Below are 19322 nucleotides of genomic sequence, written 5' to 3'. Positions count from 1 at the left end.
GTACCTAAATGAGACGAATTTAGGACTTGACAATGCAACACTTGGAACTCTAAATGATGGCACCGGTGGAATGTATACAATGGTTACCCAATGCAGGTAGGGCAAGCATGTAATGAAGTTGATTTGCAACTAAATAACTCGAGTATAGAATAACAAGCAAGGGCACCAAGGGAGAAGATGAGCTGTAGATTTAGTATCGGATCTCAAGGTATAATCCACTTCTTCAATAGAAGACTTCTTTGACAGTTTTCACTCTCAGCCTTAAGTCAGAACGCATTATACATTAGTAACAAAATCTACATACTTTAACATACTGTGCTACAAATGCAAGATGTTTATGGCATTGCAGAAACTGCAAAAGAGATGTGGGACATACAACGAGCAGATAGAAAGCATAAAATTTCCATAAAATTTCTCCTTAATTTCAAAAAATGAAGCAAGACATGAAGCAGAAACCTGTCAGTTGCTCCATGCATTAGCCATTTCATGAAGAATTTCAAGAAAAATAGGCAAGGGAACTGATCATAGCAATTTGCCACTAGTATCACACGCCACACATCAAGTGTTCGAGAAAAATCCAAAACCAACAGGGAGAAGAAGGTGTACCCAAGCACCTCATAAGCCTACGCTTTGGATCGTCCTCGGTACGGACGAGTAGTAATGTGCCTCGAGCTCCTTGAAGCTCGGCGACCGCCGCTGCTTCAGCTCTGGACCGGCGGGTGATTGACCTAAAACCAAGAGAACGTGGCATAAGCGCGTGTAGAAAGAAAAACCAAAGGGTTTAGTGAGGTCGACAAGGTGACTCAAGTCGACGACAATGTCGGCCACGTCGTTGTTACCCCCTCTGCAACCACGTCTTGTGTCTGGGTGGCCGCCGCCCGCCGCCCCCGCCCCCGGGCGTCTACAGATACAAGATCCGGGCCCCAAGAAAAGGGCCCAGATATAATGGCTCACTGTAGTTGATGATGGGCCATAATTGGGCCGTCCACATCTAAAGCTCATTTGCATGAGCAAACAAATGAACTTGGTCAAGAGGAATTTGTCATCACATCCAAGCAATAACTTTGCTTTAATTAAGATTTGTTGCACAACTGATATAAGATCACCAAGAACCATTTAAAACATCAGTTAATGATTCAGTGGTCAATACCAAAGAAGGGAAGGTTGCTCAGGAACAGTGAAAGCATCCAATATATAAACTGGTAAAAGCATGCTCAAGATTCATAGCACCAGACCATGCAAGTTCCCTGCTTGCTGACCACCTTATGGACTTCTGTTTGAACTAACAACAGAATATATCTATAGGTCTTATACAAAAAGTAGTACAACTGTGTGCTGCTCATTTGTACAACATAATTCTATGATAATTGATAATATACAAATTTGAAAATCTAGTTATGGAGTATGGATGTGCATTGTCCTCTTTATTGGGTCAAACTCCAATATTCCACCCTTTTTACATCATACGCCGCTAAACGTTCAAGTAGAATTTACAGTCGCCTCTGTTTTGCTGTTTCAGAGAGGTATCCATCCCTGTCATTCATGTTTATATCAGAATAAATACTAAATGAAACCTTCAGTATGGAAGTTCAATGAAAAAAATGCTAGATGGATCGGTGGACAGACCTTGATTAATCCATTTTCTGTACCACAAAAGATGATATCATTTGCCGCAAGCAGGCTCGTGACCTTGCTACCGGTTGATAATCTACCTACCTTCTGCTGCTGTCCTCTTAACCAGATCTATCACAAATTCCCAGGTTCAAGATCAATAAACCTAACCAAGTAGCAAAGATTCAAATGGATTATGTTAAGAAATTGAGAATATAATAATGTCACCTGAACTACACTTCTGGATGAGCTGCAATTCAAGTAAACGAAATCTTCTACTACTTCCATTGACTGGACGCTTGCTCGCCTTGTCATATTTATCAAGATTTGTGGTTGTCGATGCTTTCGCCAGTCCTGTAACTTTTGAAAATTATATAAAGTTGAATGCAACAATTGGTAAATAAGTCAGTGGTTATCAATCAATACCTTCAAACAAGATCCTTCGACAACAGCACCTGCACTATAAACCCAGTCTTTGTAAAGCTTAATTGAATTTACTGGTTTCTTTTGAATTCTCCAGCTGTAAGCTGGAGCTCTGATCAGAGTCTTATTGCCATCCATCAAGTCTACTTCCTGAGGAGATTTTCAGTTTTATAGAATATCCATAACATGTTGAACATGATTTAGATTGAAGCTTGAATATCCAACAAACCTGTATGCTTGAGTCCGTACAGCCAAGATAAACTTTATCACGAGCCACGACCAAACATTTAATATGTTTATTCTTGCATAAAGTTTGGATACTTCTTGATGCTTGACACACCTGGGAAAAATAGTTCAGACTGCTACCTAGAGAATAAATGTCAAGTTCATTCTTAAATAGCATGTACCTTGAGCCCACGGCTACGAGTAATTACAAGGATTTTGCCACCATAAGTTTCCAATTTCTGAATTGGTTCTTTCAACTCTATCACTTCAACACACTCCAATTTCTTTTGGGCCATTTTCCATATCTGTAAAGAATAAATGATATGTGATACTAGTCTTGTTTATCAAATTTGATTCTTTGAATGACAATAGGGCTTGATCACATACTCTGACAGTTTTATCAGATGATCCACTTAAGATACTGTCACCCGATTCAGAAAGGGCAAAGCAAGTGATGGCCCTTTTATGTTCCTTGGCTTCCAACAGAAGCATGGATTTTTGACCCTTGATGTCCCAGACCTGTTTTATCACATCCAGTCAAACAAATTTAATCTTTTAACAATTGAAGACAGATGAACTGTATTTTGATTGGTGGGCTCATATATATAGCTTTTTAATTCATTTCATCTTTGGTACCAAAGAAAAGGTTGATTAATTTAACTGCTACAATGACAAAAACAACCTGCAAGATCCCAACAATATAAATCGGGTCAACTACATGGATTTTTCCCTCCATCAAGCCTTGTTGAGACCATGTTGATATATTTATCCTAAGCTGTTACCACTTGAATTTGATCCACATAGAGGAAGGTTGAGTACCCTTTTAACTTCATAAGTTCAATGATCTTTTCACAGTTTTTACCAGAGAAATTTTGTGTGTGTCTTTAAAGCAGGGCTATATTGAGAATAATGACTATTTACATTGTTTTCAGTAGGAAAAACTCGAGTTTGTGCACAATGCTGTAGGAATAAAAAATGATGGTTTAAATGAAATTTCTGTCCAAACAATGCTTACCTTAATTGAGCCATCTGAATGACCAACACATAGCAGTCCTTTACAGAAGATAAGGGCAGTTGCAGCTCCGCTGCCTACCTGGCCTACCTCCAAAATTTGAGTATGTACACATGATACACGCTGCATTTCTCATAAAAATGAGATGAAGCTTGTATATTAGTTGATCAAGACTATAGCAAGTCTCAGAGTTGGAATGAAACTAAGAAATTGCAGGAAGGAAACTTTTTGCTCTAGTTGTAGTCTCCCTAGTAACACATGTGTTGAATATTAGACGTATGCTTGATATCAAATAAATATGTTACCTAAACATCATCGAGTCAGCACTCATGCTAAAATTTCAATGATAATTAAGTAGCGTGGTAGTAATAAACATATTTACACATCAGTTATAAGCACAATCATTTTCACATTGTCACTTCATTCGTTTGACCCGTACAATTAAGTATGCTCCACCATGGTACAGAGTCTACGGACATTTATTTCATTTATATTAACTGTATGACTTAATTCTTGATAAAAGAGATAAGTATGTAACTGAACTAACCGGTTTGGTTGGAAGAAAATAGTCTGTTACTTTAAGTAATTCTTCAGCCATCCATGTGAAACTTGAGAGTCGTCGAAGAGATTCTCTTATGCCCTCTGAGAAGTTCATAAGTTTTTGCTTTCCTATGAGTTATAGGACCACTGAAGGTTAGATCATAACATGCAAAACAAATTTTAGCCAAACAAATAGCATCTAACATTCTAACAAACTGCAAAGAAATGAAATATAGATGTAACTAATATCCAATATAAACTTAGTTCATTAGCAAAAAACTGATCTTGCATTGAGGTTTCTTTTCTAATAAAGAGTGCTAATGCAAAATTAAAAAAATCTGATAGTCTGTTGTTTTTGCTGCAGCCCTCTTGTCGTTTTTATGAAGGCTTCATTTTTCTTTAAATTTTAGAGGATCTACTTTTTTCTTTCCCAGCTAGAATGGTTTTTCCTTTTTCATATATTTTTCAAAATTAAAACAGTTAGGTTCTCAGTCTACTTTCATTTCAAACAATAATAACAACAACAATATGCTACTACAATAAAGCGGTTATCTTTCATCAAAATATGCATTACCTTTTCCAGAAGTGTAATTATATATGCAGATACATGATAAGATTCTCTCATCAAGATCTGAACCTGGATGGAGAAACTGAGCTATTTCATTTAATAAAGTCTCACAGGCAGAATATTTGAGGTTACTTGGACCCTTAATGGCAATTTCACTTCCAAGCCATGCAAGAAGTACTAGACAGTCACGTGAAACACTTTTGACTTTGCTTTGCATTCCTTTTGCCAAAGCATTAAACACAAGATTCCCCATTTTAATGATTCCTTTTGCAGCCTTTGCACTCCATGCATTTATTTCAATATCCTACAAAAAGGAGTTCAATTTTCTTAGCTATATCCAATATGTCTTCTGTCTCAGCATGTGGTATTCACTAAAACGATTGTCTTGTTTGGATGTAAATTTTAACAATCAGAATGCTTGACTATTACCTGTAAGCATGGATCAAGCCAGTCAATATTTTTTATCATATTCCTGTTATACGAAGATGTTAAACCTGCTCTTTTTAACAGCCATGAGGTTGTGTATGATTCTCCTGCCCAAGAATAAGTTCCTCCAATGTTTGCAAGAATATATGCAGATAATGTCTGGGTTGTGGAACTCTTTTCATTTGCAATCGATTCCAATAGAACTTCCATCGCTTCCTCTTTGAAAACACTCTTACCATTTGATCCTTCCTGTAAAGGTTTATAAAAATGTCAATGCTTCCTCCTAATACTATTCTCCATATCAGATAATATAAATAAGTATAACGCTTGATAAAGAAAATGATAATAGTTACATGATATTGTTAAAATATGCTTCAGAAGTTCAGATAATATAAAAAGTGTAAATAAACTGCAAGTCCTAGATGCTCAATAATCTGTATAAGATGATAGGTACTTGGAATAATTATGAATTCATTCTTTTAATCAAAGGTAAGTTTTATGCCTTTAAACTGTTCTCACTAAAGATTCATACCGCCGAAACGAGATGTGGAATAAGGAAAAAAAACAAGAAAGAAGATAAACACCAGAGTTTACATTGGTCATTAAGCCATATCCACAAGAATAGATAGAGAAGGAGAAACTAAGGTGGTTAGGGGTAAAACAATGGCATAAGACCTCCAAATTCAAAACTCCCTCATCAACAATAATCTGCCCCAGAATTCTTGGGATATCAAATGGAAAAAAAAAAGAAGAAGAATACTTTAAATGTATGTTTTAGTATTTTGGGTATCTTGTGTAAGATAGTGGGGATCTCTCAGTTGGTCTCAATTAGAAACTTATGCCCTCCACTCCTCAGCCTCCTAGAGGCTAGAATCCCCATTTTCAGTGCTCCATAGGCTGACAAATGCAAGACATTGTAGCAAAAGATTTGTCAGGATCTTCTAAGCTGAAATGAAGGCTCTAAGCTTTCTTTAGCATACTCTCCAGTCTCTAGCCTCTACCAGAAGGAGATTGCTAAGATTGGACTCTTTTCTCGATACACAAAGAACTCAAAACACAAAGCCAAGTATTCTTCAGAATACAAATCTAGCCAATTGATACTTTAAGGCTCATGGATACTGTTACTTTTCTTAGTTTTCCAAGCAAATGAAATATCCATTATTCTCTTGGTTATGCAACTTCAGAGAAAAGAAATGCAATGTTATAACCTAAAACGTCAATTGCTAAATTATTGAGGAAAATTCACCAGCATATCCAGTTGAAGCAGGAGATTAGCTGCCATAAGTTGATGCTCAAGTTCAGTCTGTCGGATACAGGCCATCAGCGAGTGCATTATGCCAATACTTTTGTGTTGCCGGATTTGATGAAGTAGGCGAATTGCTGACGACCTGATGCATTTGGATCAAGGAATTTAGTAGAGTTATTAAAGTGTCAAAGCATGATTCATATATTGTTAGAAGTTAAATCATGTAATTTCATTTATACATATCACGACATGTCAATTTCAGCTAATTTCATCCAAAACCTGAGCATTTCTAGCTGGACATCTGCAGGCCCAAAGATTTTAGGTGAAACAAAGTTACTTTCTGTTGGGGGAAAATACAATTGTAAGAGGCTTAAGCATACAGTAGTTGCTCCATGTATAATGGGTTTAGTTGCACTAGCCAACCAATATCATCGAGTTCAGAACAGAAGTGAACAATATATAAGTTAATAAGATAAATAAAACACCAAGATTGTATATTCCTAGAAGTTGTTGCTTTGTTGTCTGCTGCTCCTATGACATGACAATGGTAATTTTGATACCTTTCTTCTACACCACATGCATAGATTTAGTGCCTTACATATGTATCAAAACCATAGTTTTAGAGACATTTCAATGTATCAAAACCATAGTTTTAGAGACATTTCAATGTATCAAAACCATAGTTTTAGAGACATTTCAACCTTCAATGTTGTAGCATGTTTGTTATTTGAGAAAATAATATGCTTCTGCTTGATGCAAATTATGCAATCATGCATGTTACACTGAAAATATAGCTAAACTATTCAATGCTTAGCTCCAATATATGAGTGAACATTTTGTTTGCAGAGGGATGATTTTACATGATAAGTGCAAATGAACACATATGCAGTAAGATGATCAAGTAAAAATATCAATTTTTATATAGTATACCGTGGAATTTGCAAAATCTCATGAAAATATTCAAGCGCTGCAAATTTGTCACGCTTCTCATTGCTCCTCAGAAGATGAAGAAATGGTTCCACAGGAGTAAACTGTGACAAAAACTTCTTGCAGTTTCCATTAAGACGCATACACCTAACAAGAATAGCTGCCAAAGCCACACCTTCCTCCAAGTTCTTATGCATTGCAGCATTCACAAGTTTAGAGAGAATTTGAGGGGAACTAATTGCTGCCAAATGCATGTTGTTCGTTACATAGTCAAAAGCAGTTACCAAAATTTCAATCATAGCTATTGATGCAGATGAAGGTGTCAGTGGAAGTACTATGGACTTCTTATTGTGACCATCCGGGCTGCAAGCAACCTCCACTAGTGCTGGTAGAAGCTCTAAACTTCTTATCTCTGAAGGTGATGGATTTAGCAAATAGATAAGAATGGCAGCCTCATGCACGTTTCTCTTCAATGCACTGGCTAAATAGTATAAATGCAGGTCCTTCTTCTTAATATCCTGAATAATTGTTTTATCTTCTGATATCAGAAGTAAGAGTATAGAGACTGATTCCCTAATGAACTTCTCTTTTTTAGAAGCTGAAACAATTTCAAGTAGTTGATCAAGGATCTGTTGCTTTGTTAAACTGTGTTTCACCTCTTTTTGCTTTTTGAGTAATTCCCATATTGTTGTTACTTCCAAATCGGCATCTTCACGATTACCTCGACCTTCTGGGAAACAAATAGTTGAAACTGCGTTCTCAAATATTCCAAGCAGTTCAACCTGACTATCCTTTCCATAGTTTGAACTCCCATCGCTCCAATCTTTCTCACTAGTTGGAAAATTCCTTCTTCGCCTTGCATAACTTCCTCGAGAAACCAATTCAGATAAGTTATACCTCTTACGTAATCTAGCTGAAAAAGTGCTAAAGCATCTTAAATCATGTTTTGGTGATCTCCCTGGGGACATCCCCTTTTTTACATAATAGTTACAGAAGGGGTGAGTTTCCACCTCTTTCACATCCAAGACTGAAAATTTTAAATTGCTAAGTGAACAATGTGATCTTCTAGATGATTGAAAACTTGCATTTGCTTCATAGTCTTCCTTGTCTGCAGGATATCCGGGAGATTCCAGAAAAAATGCATCCACATGTTCAGAAGGTGAACATTGGGCTCGACAGTTCCTGTTAATAGTCAGCTAGTTGATTGAGCAGACACATGAAAAACAAGATAAATGATACATGATCATTTAGCAGTAGTGAATGTACCTCTGACTAAAGGATGCTAAAGGTCCTACATCAATTGAAGGGATATCTGCTGGACACTCTGTGTGCTGCATTCTTGCCTGCACTAGGAGAAGCAGTGAACTTTAGAAATGTTAGGCCCAATTTCTCTTACTATAAGAAGTTGCTTTTTTTTTTTTGGGTTCGATGAGGAAATTTGGGCAGTTTATGGTATTTCAAAGTCAAAACTTTGATGCTACAACCAAATGTCTCTCAGGATGAGGTTCGTAGAATTGTTGAACTGATAATTTATGAAGTTAGATATCTTCTGGAAGACATAAAGACCAGGTCAAGGGCAATGCAGCATCCGATTGGCTTAAATGTCTATGGATTGCAAACACAATAAATTAAATTTAGAACAATATATAACCAGTTCCTGGGCTGATGCTAATACCTTACCAGAATGTTCTACAGCAGATGGCAGAGAGGGCCTGGCCAAGTGTCAGAAGAGAAGTATGTGCTGAAAATTAACCTTTGTATCCATTAGGTTTTGGGTCATGAGGGCTAGAATTTTTTATTTCCTACAGGTTCTGAAAGTGAACTTATACCAAAATACAGGTCACTAGTCATACAGGTTACCTCTGAATCGCTTTCTTCATCCGCAGAACCAATATGTGAGTAGAAAGAAACTGGTGAATCTGACTGGGATTCTTCTAACATTTCTTGAAGGCATCTAATGTCAAAGCTCTCCTTGATTCCACCAGGAAAACTAATATCCAAGTTCAGTGGAGTATAATTTTCATCCTTCCTTTCTGTGAAAATTTCTTGTTCATCAGAAATGGATGCAGAGGCCTCAATATTTACTTCTATGTTATCTTCAAGATTAAGCTGATACACCATCTTTGCCTGCAAGAATTGACTTATATAATAAAAACATAGATGCTTTCAATTAACATGGTACAATTGTGAAGTGGCTGCTTGTTATAACAAAGCCCAAAAGAAAAAAGTAAAAAAAGAAAGTGCAGATGCAAAGGCAATATGCGTGCTTCTTTCTTAACAACATACTTTCCTAAAGGGAAATATAGCTCCACTGGAGTTGTCCAAGCAAGACCTATGATGTGGCTTTATAAAAAATATATGTATCAATATAATATATATGCAGATTTAGGTTTTAAAAAAAGGTGGAATTTATTACTGAGTTTCAGTAGTCACCTCCAAATTGATTAGTCAATAAGTGCAACAATGGATGTCTGACATGTGGCCAAGTAAGATTACAGTTCTATTTACCTTTTCATGTAAAGTGAAAAACAATTAATCATGTTTGACTTCTGATTCTAGATTTATTTTTCTCAATCAGATTCCAGTTGGACAATTTATTTGTCAAGTAGTAAATTATTTGTCAATAAATGTCATTTACACATAATAATATTACTTTGGAGGAAAAGTTGAAGTTTTAGCTACTTACATTCTGAAAATTCGACCAAGAAGGTACTTGCTTGATAGAGTTGAAACATCTGGTACTTGCAGAACCTCTATATCTGTTCATAAACAGCGGCCGAGAATAAGAAACTGTGTCAACTCTAAGCTCCTTTAAATGCCTATCTCAGAAATTCACAAGATATAAGTTATTTAAGCAAGGCAAAATCATGGTGTTTGGATACTGAAGTCTACAGTCTTTCAGTTGCTGAAGCAAATTATGTTCCCAATGTCATTAGCACTAGTGTAGAAGCAAAAGCTTGAAGATATATCTATGACCATGACAGATCTAACTGTGACATCTACAATGAGTTGCACATTCTACATGTGCTTGCTTTTGTCCTCAAGCAAGCAGATGGGTATGGACTTAAGAAGCTGTGCAGACACAAAGATATCCAAGATCATACAATATAGAAAAATTTATAAATAAAAAGACCTTAAAATATATATTATTAGATCTTATTTTTAGTCCCACAGTAAACCTAAATGGGTTGGTAGATTTCTGACCATTGTTGTCATCCCCTGCAGCCATCCTCATGTTATTGATGCATGCAGAGTGATTTTAGGCAGGAGATGACTGGTTTATATGTGAAGCTTCACAGAAATGTAGATTACTTACTGATAATTTTCTGCCTCCCTCTCACCATGGTCAGCACCCGAGCGTTCCTTGTTCCATGGAGGAGTTTCACCATATGAGACAACCTGATAGTACATCAACCAATCTTTATACCTTCTCACATGCTGCCTTGCAATCTCCTCCACCTCCTCCTCATCTTCTGTTCTACTCGTCAAAGAACCAAAAAGACTTCGCCACAGGCCCGGCGCGAGCTCCTTCCTGAAGCAATTGGGCGAGACCAACAGAGACTGGAGCAAATGCATCATCATCTGCCACTCATCCCTGCGAAGCTTCCAAACCAGCGCGAGGTAGAAGTAGGAGCAGCAGACCAAGTACCGGTTGTCGACCCCGGCCGTACTCCCGACCTCATCCAGCAACGCCGGCATCTGCAGCATCTTCTCGGAGGCGGCGAGCCTCTGGGTCCACCCATCACGGCACTGGCACTGCAGGGCGACCTCGATGTTCTCGATCCCCCAGTAGAGGTTGGAGAGGACGGAGTGCTCGGAGAACTCGAAGAAGGCCTGGTGCGAGGCGGCGAGGGCGCGGCCGCACCGGAGCTGGAGCGACTTCCGGGCGGCCGCGTCGGAGAGGAAGCGGTGGACGTGGCGGTTGACGGACGAGACCAGGGAGCGGACGGCGTCGAGGTCGAGCCTCTGGGCGAGGCGGAGAGGGGGAGGGGAAGAGGCGGAAGCCATGGGAGTGAGTCGGAGAGGGGATGGAATGGGGGGAGGAGGATGAGGCAAAGGGGAAGTGAGAGAGTCGAGGGAATGGAACGTTCGCTCGTGACTGCATGTAGACAAAAGGCCAAACGCGACGGGGGCCCGCGCACCCGCTACGGCTCTCCACAGCACGACAACGTGACCGCTGCCGCGGCTGCTGCCGCTGTCTCGGGTCGCCATCTTCCCCTTCCCAAGGACAAATTGCCTGCCTCGGTCATCCTCTCCGCCACGAGAAAGCAACTGCGTGTGAGTTACCACAACCACCACCCTGTACCAAAATCAACCCTGCACCATGTCAGTAAATTTCTCGGTTCGCAGGTGTGACGATGGCTCCTTTGTCGCAGTGGTAGGAATTCCTCGAGAGACTTCGTCGATCGCTTTAGGTGCCAATTGCTCTGACAGGAATTACATGTGCGTCTTTCGTCTAACGAGTTGCAGACGAGCACAGTGGAGTGAAACAGTGCAGCCCATCAGGATTCATGGAGCAAAATCCGGAGAAGAATCGAGCAGTAGCCACCCACGTATCTTCTCCTCTGGATCCTGTCAATTCTTGGTTACATTCCTGCTAGTTCAGGATTAAAATGTGAGATGATGATGATACATGTCAGTACAGGATGATAATAATAAAGAACATATCAACAAGTGACATGGTGAAAAGACACATTACTGTGGCCTTGGGAGTGTTGCATACCTCCTCCTTTCCTTTCACAAACTTCTTTTTATTTTTGTTTTGCTTTTTGTTTTATGTGAATTATTCGATGGGAAAGATCATTTCAGCATGCAACGGAAGTCACAAGCCTAGTTTTGGAGTGACAGTATAAGAATCCAATGGCCAGTATCTATAAAGCAGAAGAATACAGAATCCAATGACCATGGATTATATTATTTCTCTGTTTAACTGTTAATTATTTTTCATGTCCATGGTCTTTGGGAAAATGACTAATTAAATTGGCTGGAAAGTAACAGTTCAAATTTTTAGAACTAACCACTCGAGCACATATTTTGTTGTGACACAATGAAACACATGGTCATGATTGGCATACTAGAGTGTCACAATAGCATTAAGTAATTGCCCTAGCAAGAGTCGATAGAATGTCATCTTGACCAATACTTAGATCTAACAAGGATAAGATGGATGATAGAGAGTCTATTTGTGTGACTCAAAGATTACTCAGGTCAAGAGAGATCAATCTAACCATGATGACAAAACTCATCCTGTGCCCACACATGCAGAAACAATAACAAAAACATGGCATTTTGACCAACTTGAGTTGTCTCGCCACAGTCATCTGACATCAATGTTTACCATACTAATTCAACAAAATAAACACAAACTGAGCAGCATTTGTAACCTTGTTTTTGTCAAAACAAATCAATGTCACATGATCCCCACATAATAAAACTGGAATGCAGAACATGGCTCCAGCCAAGGAATTCCCCCGCAAGTATTAATTTAAATCTCAGGGGGCCTGCCATATGATTAAGAGAATCCAGTGGTGGAGCTAAATGTTTAAGCCTCTGCAGCACTCCATTCTCAATAATAGAAGACTACAATGCTATACTCATCTTTAATCCTTCTCAGAAGAGTGGCTACCAACCTGTCCTTCTGGTCCCTCTCTTAGAAGGACTCAGGACACTACAATATTTTCTATTATTCCTTCTGTCATCTTATAACAGAAGGTGCTTCACAACAACCTGTACATGAGGTGTGTTGATAGGGATGTGTTCTGCCCCATTGTCCAACCTTTTTGTTGCAGTAAACATCCAATTCTTGCAACCTATGAAGAATCAACCGATACATAGAAAACCCCACACCATGTCCCATTGAGCAACAGTATGTCAAGTAACATTTTGTAAACAGCCACCTTACCTAAAAGTGATGTCTTATTAGCTATAAAGTGCCCTGGAATCTGACCTGAATTGTTTTAATTGCTAGATGATCCATAAGGACCAACTTTGTTGACAAAGACCTCATTGTCTAAGCTAGATCACATAAGCAAAATATTTTATAAGGAAAACCATCTGATTACTTTGATCAGAAATGTAAAAGATAATGATACTGATCTGGTGACTTTGAAATGGAAATAAATAATCACAGTCATTACTTATGTATAAACAGGCTTTATGTTTATAGGCTCATCAGAAATTGCATCCACATGTCAATGTGACTGGTCAGGCCAATCTACACTGGTTGAGATTGCTAACTGAGTGTTCCCTAGGATGAACACAATTTATTACTTCAGGTGGTACAATTAAATCGAACCGGATCTGTGTCAAAATGCCTATCAAAGGGTAAATAAAGTGATGTCACCTTTTTAACATCAATGTACTTTTCAGTTTTCTCCATCCTCTACAGGGTCATTAATTATGGACAACATTTGTCACGAGTATAAGTCCATCACCATAATGGTTAAAGGAGCAGTAGATACAACTTTTCCTAATTGAGCAACTGAGCATAATTACTCCCAGTTGTCTGGCAGGAATCTAATATTGTCATAGTGATTGACAACATAGCAAAGATAAACTGCTTATATAATCATCCATGTAATATTTACATGTGTCTCTGAGGATATATTATATAAGCAAACAAGTGGAACATATATAAGAAAGGAAAAATGTCCTAAAGAAATTTACATCTGCTGCATATTCCTCGGACAAAAATATGAGTGTTATTATTGCTTGATGTGCAGCATGCTGACCGGTAACTTCTGCAAAGTGAATCATACATTGCTCTTGCTGATATATTGAAAATTAGGAGCATGATTAAACCTCTGAAAAAGCAGATACGAGCATCAAACATTATTAGAATTATACAGAAGCTTCTGAAGCAAAGTTCTAAATGATCTATAAAGTTATAGATCCAACCTTTTCATCTACTAACACTTCCAAAAATACCATAGTATAAAATTGAATAGGGTGATAGATTAATACTATAATATTTTTTTAAGTAGATTTATGCTATAATATTAACATGTCAAGTTGTCTTATGAAATACATTCTTTATCACAGTGTCAGAATTTTTCTGGACGTCTACCATGCCTGGTATGTCAACAAGGTGAATTACAAAAAATATTTTTAAGCAAACACTACATGAAACATTAAAATAGACCAAAGAGAACTTAAGAAAGACAGAGTGACACCGTTTATTGTCTTCAAATTTAAAACAATAGCCACTGTTTTGTCTCAGCATCTGCAAAATTAATGGAAAAACACTTAGGATCAAATACAAATGAGTAAAAATTGAGCCTCACACAAATAAATATAAGTTTCATATAGACAAGAAGGATTAATAATTCATGTTGAAAACCATTCCATCTCCATGTGTTAACAAATCTACTATATCGAAGCCCATGCTTTTTGGTTTAGTAAAATGGGTAAAGTAAAACATACTTCTGGTCTACTTTACTACATGACTACTAGGGTTCATGGATGAACTAAAACATAGACTGAACAAGAAGTTTTTCTTAGCCAATTGTTTGATGTTAGCTACACGAACCTTTTATGACATTATTTGTACTAAGACCAATATCACTAACTAGTCCAAGAACCATAACACCCTATTCTACATAGATCAAGAAATCAGTGATATTTATTATTATCAAACCAATTTTTTTTCTTTTGACTTAGATATCCAAAAATTCTTCATTAACAGATTAGAAGATATCACAGAAAGGAGACCAATCAGTTACAAAGACCCATCTTACGAGGATCATGAGATACTTGTTTCCGTTGCATTGTACCAACTTGCTAATAGTCATATTTGCACGTAATTTAATTAATCAAGGAAAAGCTAGGAGCCAGGTTGAATCAATTTAATTTAATCTACAATTGATCCATGAGTTCAAGACTAGTTTTTTTTTAACGACTTTGTCAGTATAATTTTAGAAGCTCAATTAAGTTGTTCCAGTCCAATTAACAGGGAGCCCACTGGTTCTCAGTAGAGCAAAACTAAAAATAATAAGACAAAATATATATTGGTTAGTAATAGACCACTAACAACCTGAAAGGCAAATCTAAGACTAAAGAGAGATGGAATCATATCTTCCGTTGTATTGTATCATATTTAGAATCAGACATAGCTGGTTATAAGTTTTGTGTAGCATTTTTACTGTGAGAAAAGCAGGTCTCGTATGACAATCATATTTCCAATAAAAATCTCTTTGCCTGTTTGTCACTAATCCTACTCATGTCTTCATGATCTTTATTGTATGCCCTCTCTCTGCCTCCTCACCCTTGCCCCTTCTATTATAATATCGCTAGATTCCCTGCGTTTTTCTTCCTTTCTCTGCATATACAGCAGTGTGAACTGTTGATCATTGGTTATAAAACACACTCAACAACCATTAGTCCTCATGCATCCTCTAGTCTAGAGAGCTTTAGAAATTGGCTCATGACAAGAAGTCCTAATGTCCTTATGTACCAACTACTTGAAGCCAGCTTCATGGGTCTTTTTCTACCAATGAACTCCATTGAGAGCGATATTACTAGTACGAGCACTTAATCTCTTCCTGCACCTCTAAATTCTAATTGGCACATCTCCTCTGACCAGTGCATCCATTAGTATCTTTTACATGTAATCATGCCATCCTAAAAAGTTCTCCATCTATTTAGAATTACACAAATTGTTCCCAAATGTAAACAACTTCTCAGTTAATTTATCAATAATTTCACACATCTTGATGACACTTATTTATGGCATATGTTGCTTTCTAACTTCATAGCAACATTATCCATTAGCATAATTGATCTTACAACTATATGCCTAATAAAATATAATTTATGTTCACATTTCTAGGTAATCTCATTATCATCATTTTTCTTCAAGTGAGTTTTAATAATTACAAGAATGAAAAATTCATCAAACTGATTTTTTTTGCTTCGTTCTTTTTTCTGAATCCAAACCCTCACATGCTCCTTTTAGTTTTTATAGTTTCTCTATATGATGGTCATGATCATGAAAATGGCTTCAAATGATGAATTTTTCACTTACAGGTATTTTTGAATAAAGTAGTAAAATCAGCATAATCTATTGCCATCTAAATAATCATGTGCTTTCTCTATATGACCATTTAAATATTCCAACATGCAATCTAGGTTTGGCACAATGGTCATTTTTCACCTAGGATAACCTTGGAAGACAACAAACACATTTATTCTTAGCTACAATAAAATGGTTGACAGTATAAACCAAGGATTGAAATATCGTACCGAAATTTCGACATTCTCTCTATACGGTATGGTACTTATATATGGTTGATGGTATAAACCAAGGATTGAAATATATATATATATACATATATATATATATATATATATATACATATATACATATATACATATACATACATATATACATATACATATATATATATATATATATTTATAAATAAATAATGTCGTCCGATAGCAAGCGGTCCACGTACCGGTTTACTGTCAGACCGGTATGTACCGCCCGTACCGGGTGGTATCATTCGAAACTGTATAGCTTGGAATAAACCATAGATTGCCCACAACAACATGTTGAAACCTCAAAGAAAAATCCAAAGAATAGGGGAGAATAAGCATTAAATTGTAAAAAAAAAATTAAAATCTGTAAGGGAATGATATCCATAAGATTTTTCATGATAGCAAATAGAAGAAGTACAGTTCTGATATGTTTTCACAAGATTCTGGTTTTGACCAGGATCCATGGCAGACAGCTGTCACGAGAGAAAAAAACAAGGAAAATGGATTATATCTTTAAAAGAAATCTGGAGAAAACAAAAATAGTAAGATAATTGGATGCGTTGAGAATAAGAATATCAAGAGATATTCTGAGCAATGGTGAAACGAAGTCTATGGATATATTGTTGACTCTAATCCTTCTTTTCATGCAATGATGAGGTTTTTAAAGGCTCGATAAAGTTTGTCTGGAGAAATCAAAGTTACAACCGGAATTGAAGATTTTCAATCTTCAAATACATTTATAAATCTATTAAAAGAGTTCAGACTGGAAGCAGGGCCATGGTTTTTTGACCGGAAACCTTATATACCAAGGCAATGGAACAAAGATGGTCTCAGTTACCATAATAAGGACAAGATAACTTCCTAGATTAGATTTCCATTCCTTGAACTTCACTTGTGGACCAAAATATGCTTTAGAACATTGGCAAGCATCACAGGAAGGCCTCAGTCTACTGAAAGTGTAACTCTTACGTCAACAAGATCATAAAGAAGACTATCTAAATTCCAAAATTCATACAGCCTAGTGATCCTGAAGGCAATACTTATAAGCAGAATTTTGTTACGAACTAATTCATATTCATTGTTAACACTGCAGACCTTGATCAATCCAGTGGTAATTGTGAATTTAACAAGGATATGAACCAAGTAGTTGGGAAAGAAGCAGAAAGAATAATTGATTTATCATCTAACATCAGTGTCTATGAAAAAAGTTAGAAGATAACCTGTATCGAATATTGGTGGAAGTGGTAAGGTCAAGGGATAGATTCAAAGATATTGTCTGATCTAATCCCTTTGCCAAATAACTACTATCAAAGAATAGAGAGTTTGCAAGTTTTAAAGTCAGGCTCTGGGATAGAGAAGTTAGAAAAAGCAGCAAAATTTGAAGCAAAGAGAGTTGGGAGAATCGTGATTCCTTAGGCTATTAGATCTTTTCATACAGGTTGGACCAAATGGGGAGTTAACTGATACCATTTAGTATGTGGTAGAATTCTGTATGTATTTAATGCTATGAGGTGTAATGTGAGATCTTATGTTTCAATTTTTGTCAGAAATGAGTTTATAGCCAAGAACCTTGTGGATTTATATCTTACCATGTATTGCTTTCTCCTTAGATTGGAATAAAATGATCGCTTACTTCTCCCAAAAACATAAAAGAAGCAAAATGAATTTAAAATTAATATAGAAATGCTATAGGTTAAGACAACACAGAAGTTGAAAAATACTACTCTTTTCACTTGCAGAAAGAAAATGAAATATATCCTGATCTGCCCATTTCATTTCGATCAAAAGTGCACTTCAATACTTCCTGCAAACAACCTTGGAAAGCATAACAAGAAAACATGGAATAGAACATTATGATTTCTTGAATCTTAGAATGAAAAATTCACAGTTAGTACTGGGATGTTATATCTGCACTTATTTGCTAAGCTTGAAAGAACAGTTGGCAGAATGGTTAAACATTAAATTACAGAAATACAACATCTTTTCAAATTTCTTAGCGTGAGAAAACCTATTCTAGAAAGCAACTGATCTAAAGTTTAGCCTGCAACAGTGATGATCACCTTTGGCGATAGCATTCAGCTAAATTTCCCTTAGGTAGACTTAGAAAGGAACTCTTCTGAGGGAACCTCCAGTGTTGCTCCAGCATGTTCTTTCGTAGGTTTAACAACTGCATTACAAGATTCAGATGGTCAAAGACAAAGGAAATGAGTAGCCCAATGGCCAACCACAAAATTGATGCAGATAAAGCAATTGATTGTCCCGCAAGCAAGCGTCTAAAGATTTGGAATCACATGCTCATGAAAAGCCACATGATGGATCATATCTAGTTCTCAAAGCTCACAGATTTTATGATTTTTTTAATCAGTTAATAGATCGTAGGTTACGATCTCAAAGAAAAGGTCGGAACGTTGCTCGAATCATTACCGTAGCCGCCAGAGGAGCTGAGTTTCGCTTGGACGATCATGTGAGAGACAAAGTGGGAGGCCTCCCGGGCCTCGTCGAGCAAGCGATTCACCTCCGCCTCCGCGGCCACGCCTCGGTTCTCCTCGAACTTCCGCCGGATCTCCGCCGCAGATTCCGCCAGCATCAGCGTGTCCCCGGCGAACGTCTTCCGCGTCGCCCTCAACAGGGCCCGGTACGCCGCCAGAGCCTGCGTTCCCCCCATCCCTCTCTCACCAGCCGTTGTGTTCCAAGAACGACGCACAACAAAAACACCCACACAAGGAGACATGTTATGTAGCATGGTCGGTCTCCAGCCTAATGCATCCAACATGATTGTTCGCAATTAATCAACCTTTGCTCGTTAAATGGTCAGCTCAATTATTAGTTGTCACTTCGTTACTATTATATATCTTAAATTATCATTATAATATTCGAAACCATAAAAACTTTTTTTTTTTTAGAGTTTGAGTTATCTAAAAATCTCCCTTTTCTTAGTTTACACTTTTTTTTTCGTGTTTTCGAAGACTTTTATCAATTAAAATCCTTGGAATACGAGTATCATATAGATCAATCCATAAGATAAATCAGTCTGAATTCATTCTTAAACGGGATTAAAAAATATTATTTATTGATTCAAAAATAAC

At 37.2% G+C, this 19322-nt stretch overlaps 2 protein-coding genes across 3 annotated transcripts; both read right to left on the bottom strand.

Moving 5' to 3' along the window:
- Positions 1–1163: 1163 nt before the first annotated feature.
- On the bottom strand, positions 1164–11212 carry LOC135646158 (putative E3 ubiquitin-protein ligase LIN-1). 2 transcript variants are annotated; one of them, XM_065165375.1, is made up of 17 exons: positions 10295–11209; positions 9665–9737; positions 8839–9105; positions 8245–8321; positions 6982–8160; positions 6052–6193; positions 4809–5054; positions 4386–4683; positions 3819–3940; positions 3275–3394; positions 2647–2778; positions 2442–2564; positions 2264–2374; positions 2038–2184; positions 1840–1965; positions 1627–1743; positions 1164–1533 (listed from the first exon to the last, which is right to left on the bottom strand). In XM_065165375.1, the coding sequence occupies exons 1-17, from the start codon at positions 11188–11190 to the stop codon at positions 1516–1518; spliced, it is 4194 nt and encodes a 1397-aa protein (XP_065021447.1). In that variant the 5' UTR covers positions 11191–11209; the 3' UTR covers positions 1164–1515. The 2 variants fall into 2 exon arrangements, with proteins under 2 accessions (XP_065021447.1, XP_065021446.1); XM_065165374.1 differs by having other exon boundaries at positions 1367–1533; positions 1840–1971; positions 10295–11212.
- A 2718-nt stretch (positions 11213–13930) lies between these two features.
- On the bottom strand, positions 13931–18978 carry LOC135645148 (mitochondrial zinc maintenance protein 1, mitochondrial-like). Its single transcript, XM_065163247.1, has 3 exons — positions 18661–18978; positions 18297–18403; positions 13931–14200 (listed from the first exon to the last, which is right to left on the bottom strand). The coding sequence occupies exons 1-2, from the start codon at positions 18965–18967 to the stop codon at positions 18327–18329; spliced, it is 384 nt and encodes a 127-aa protein (XP_065019319.1). The 5' UTR covers positions 18968–18978; the 3' UTR covers positions 13931–14200; positions 18297–18326.
- Between the last annotated feature and the right edge of the window lie 344 nt (positions 18979–19322).

Source organism: Musa acuminata, chromosome BXJ3-8 (assembly GCF_036884655.1).
Source record: "Musa acuminata AAA Group cultivar baxijiao chromosome BXJ3-8, Cavendish_Baxijiao_AAA, whole genome shotgun sequence".
Taxonomy (NCBI): Eukaryota; Viridiplantae; Streptophyta; class Magnoliopsida; order Zingiberales; family Musaceae; genus Musa; species Musa acuminata.
Note: the sequence above shows the minus strand (reverse complement) of the source record. Positions and strands in the feature narration are given on the sequence as shown.

What these genes read in the sequence shown, in the direction of transcription:
- LOC135645148 (XM_065163247.1), bottom strand. Translation starts at nt 18,967, where the DNA reads ATGTCTCCTTGTGTGGGTGTTTTTGTTGTGCGTCGTTCTTGGAACACA. An exon ending in CAGCTCCTCTGGCGGCTACG is followed by an intron (nt 18,404 to 18,660) that starts GTAATGATTCGA and finishes CTTGTAATGCAG; the next exon opens with TTGTTAAACCTACGAAAGAA.
- LOC135646158 (XM_065165374.1), bottom strand. Translation starts at nt 11,190, where the DNA reads ATGGCGACCCGAGACAGCGGCAGCAGCCGCGGCAGCGGTCACGTTGTC. An exon ending in ATTTTCTTCCAACCAAACCG is followed by an intron (nt 3,395 to 3,818) that starts GTTAGTTCAGTT and finishes TGAGAAATGCAG; the next exon opens with CGTGTATCATGTGTACATAC. An exon ending in CATCCAGAAGTGTAGTTCAG is followed by an intron (nt 1,744 to 1,839) that starts GTGACATTATTA and finishes AATTTGTGATAG; the next exon opens with ATCTGGTTAAGAGGACAGCA.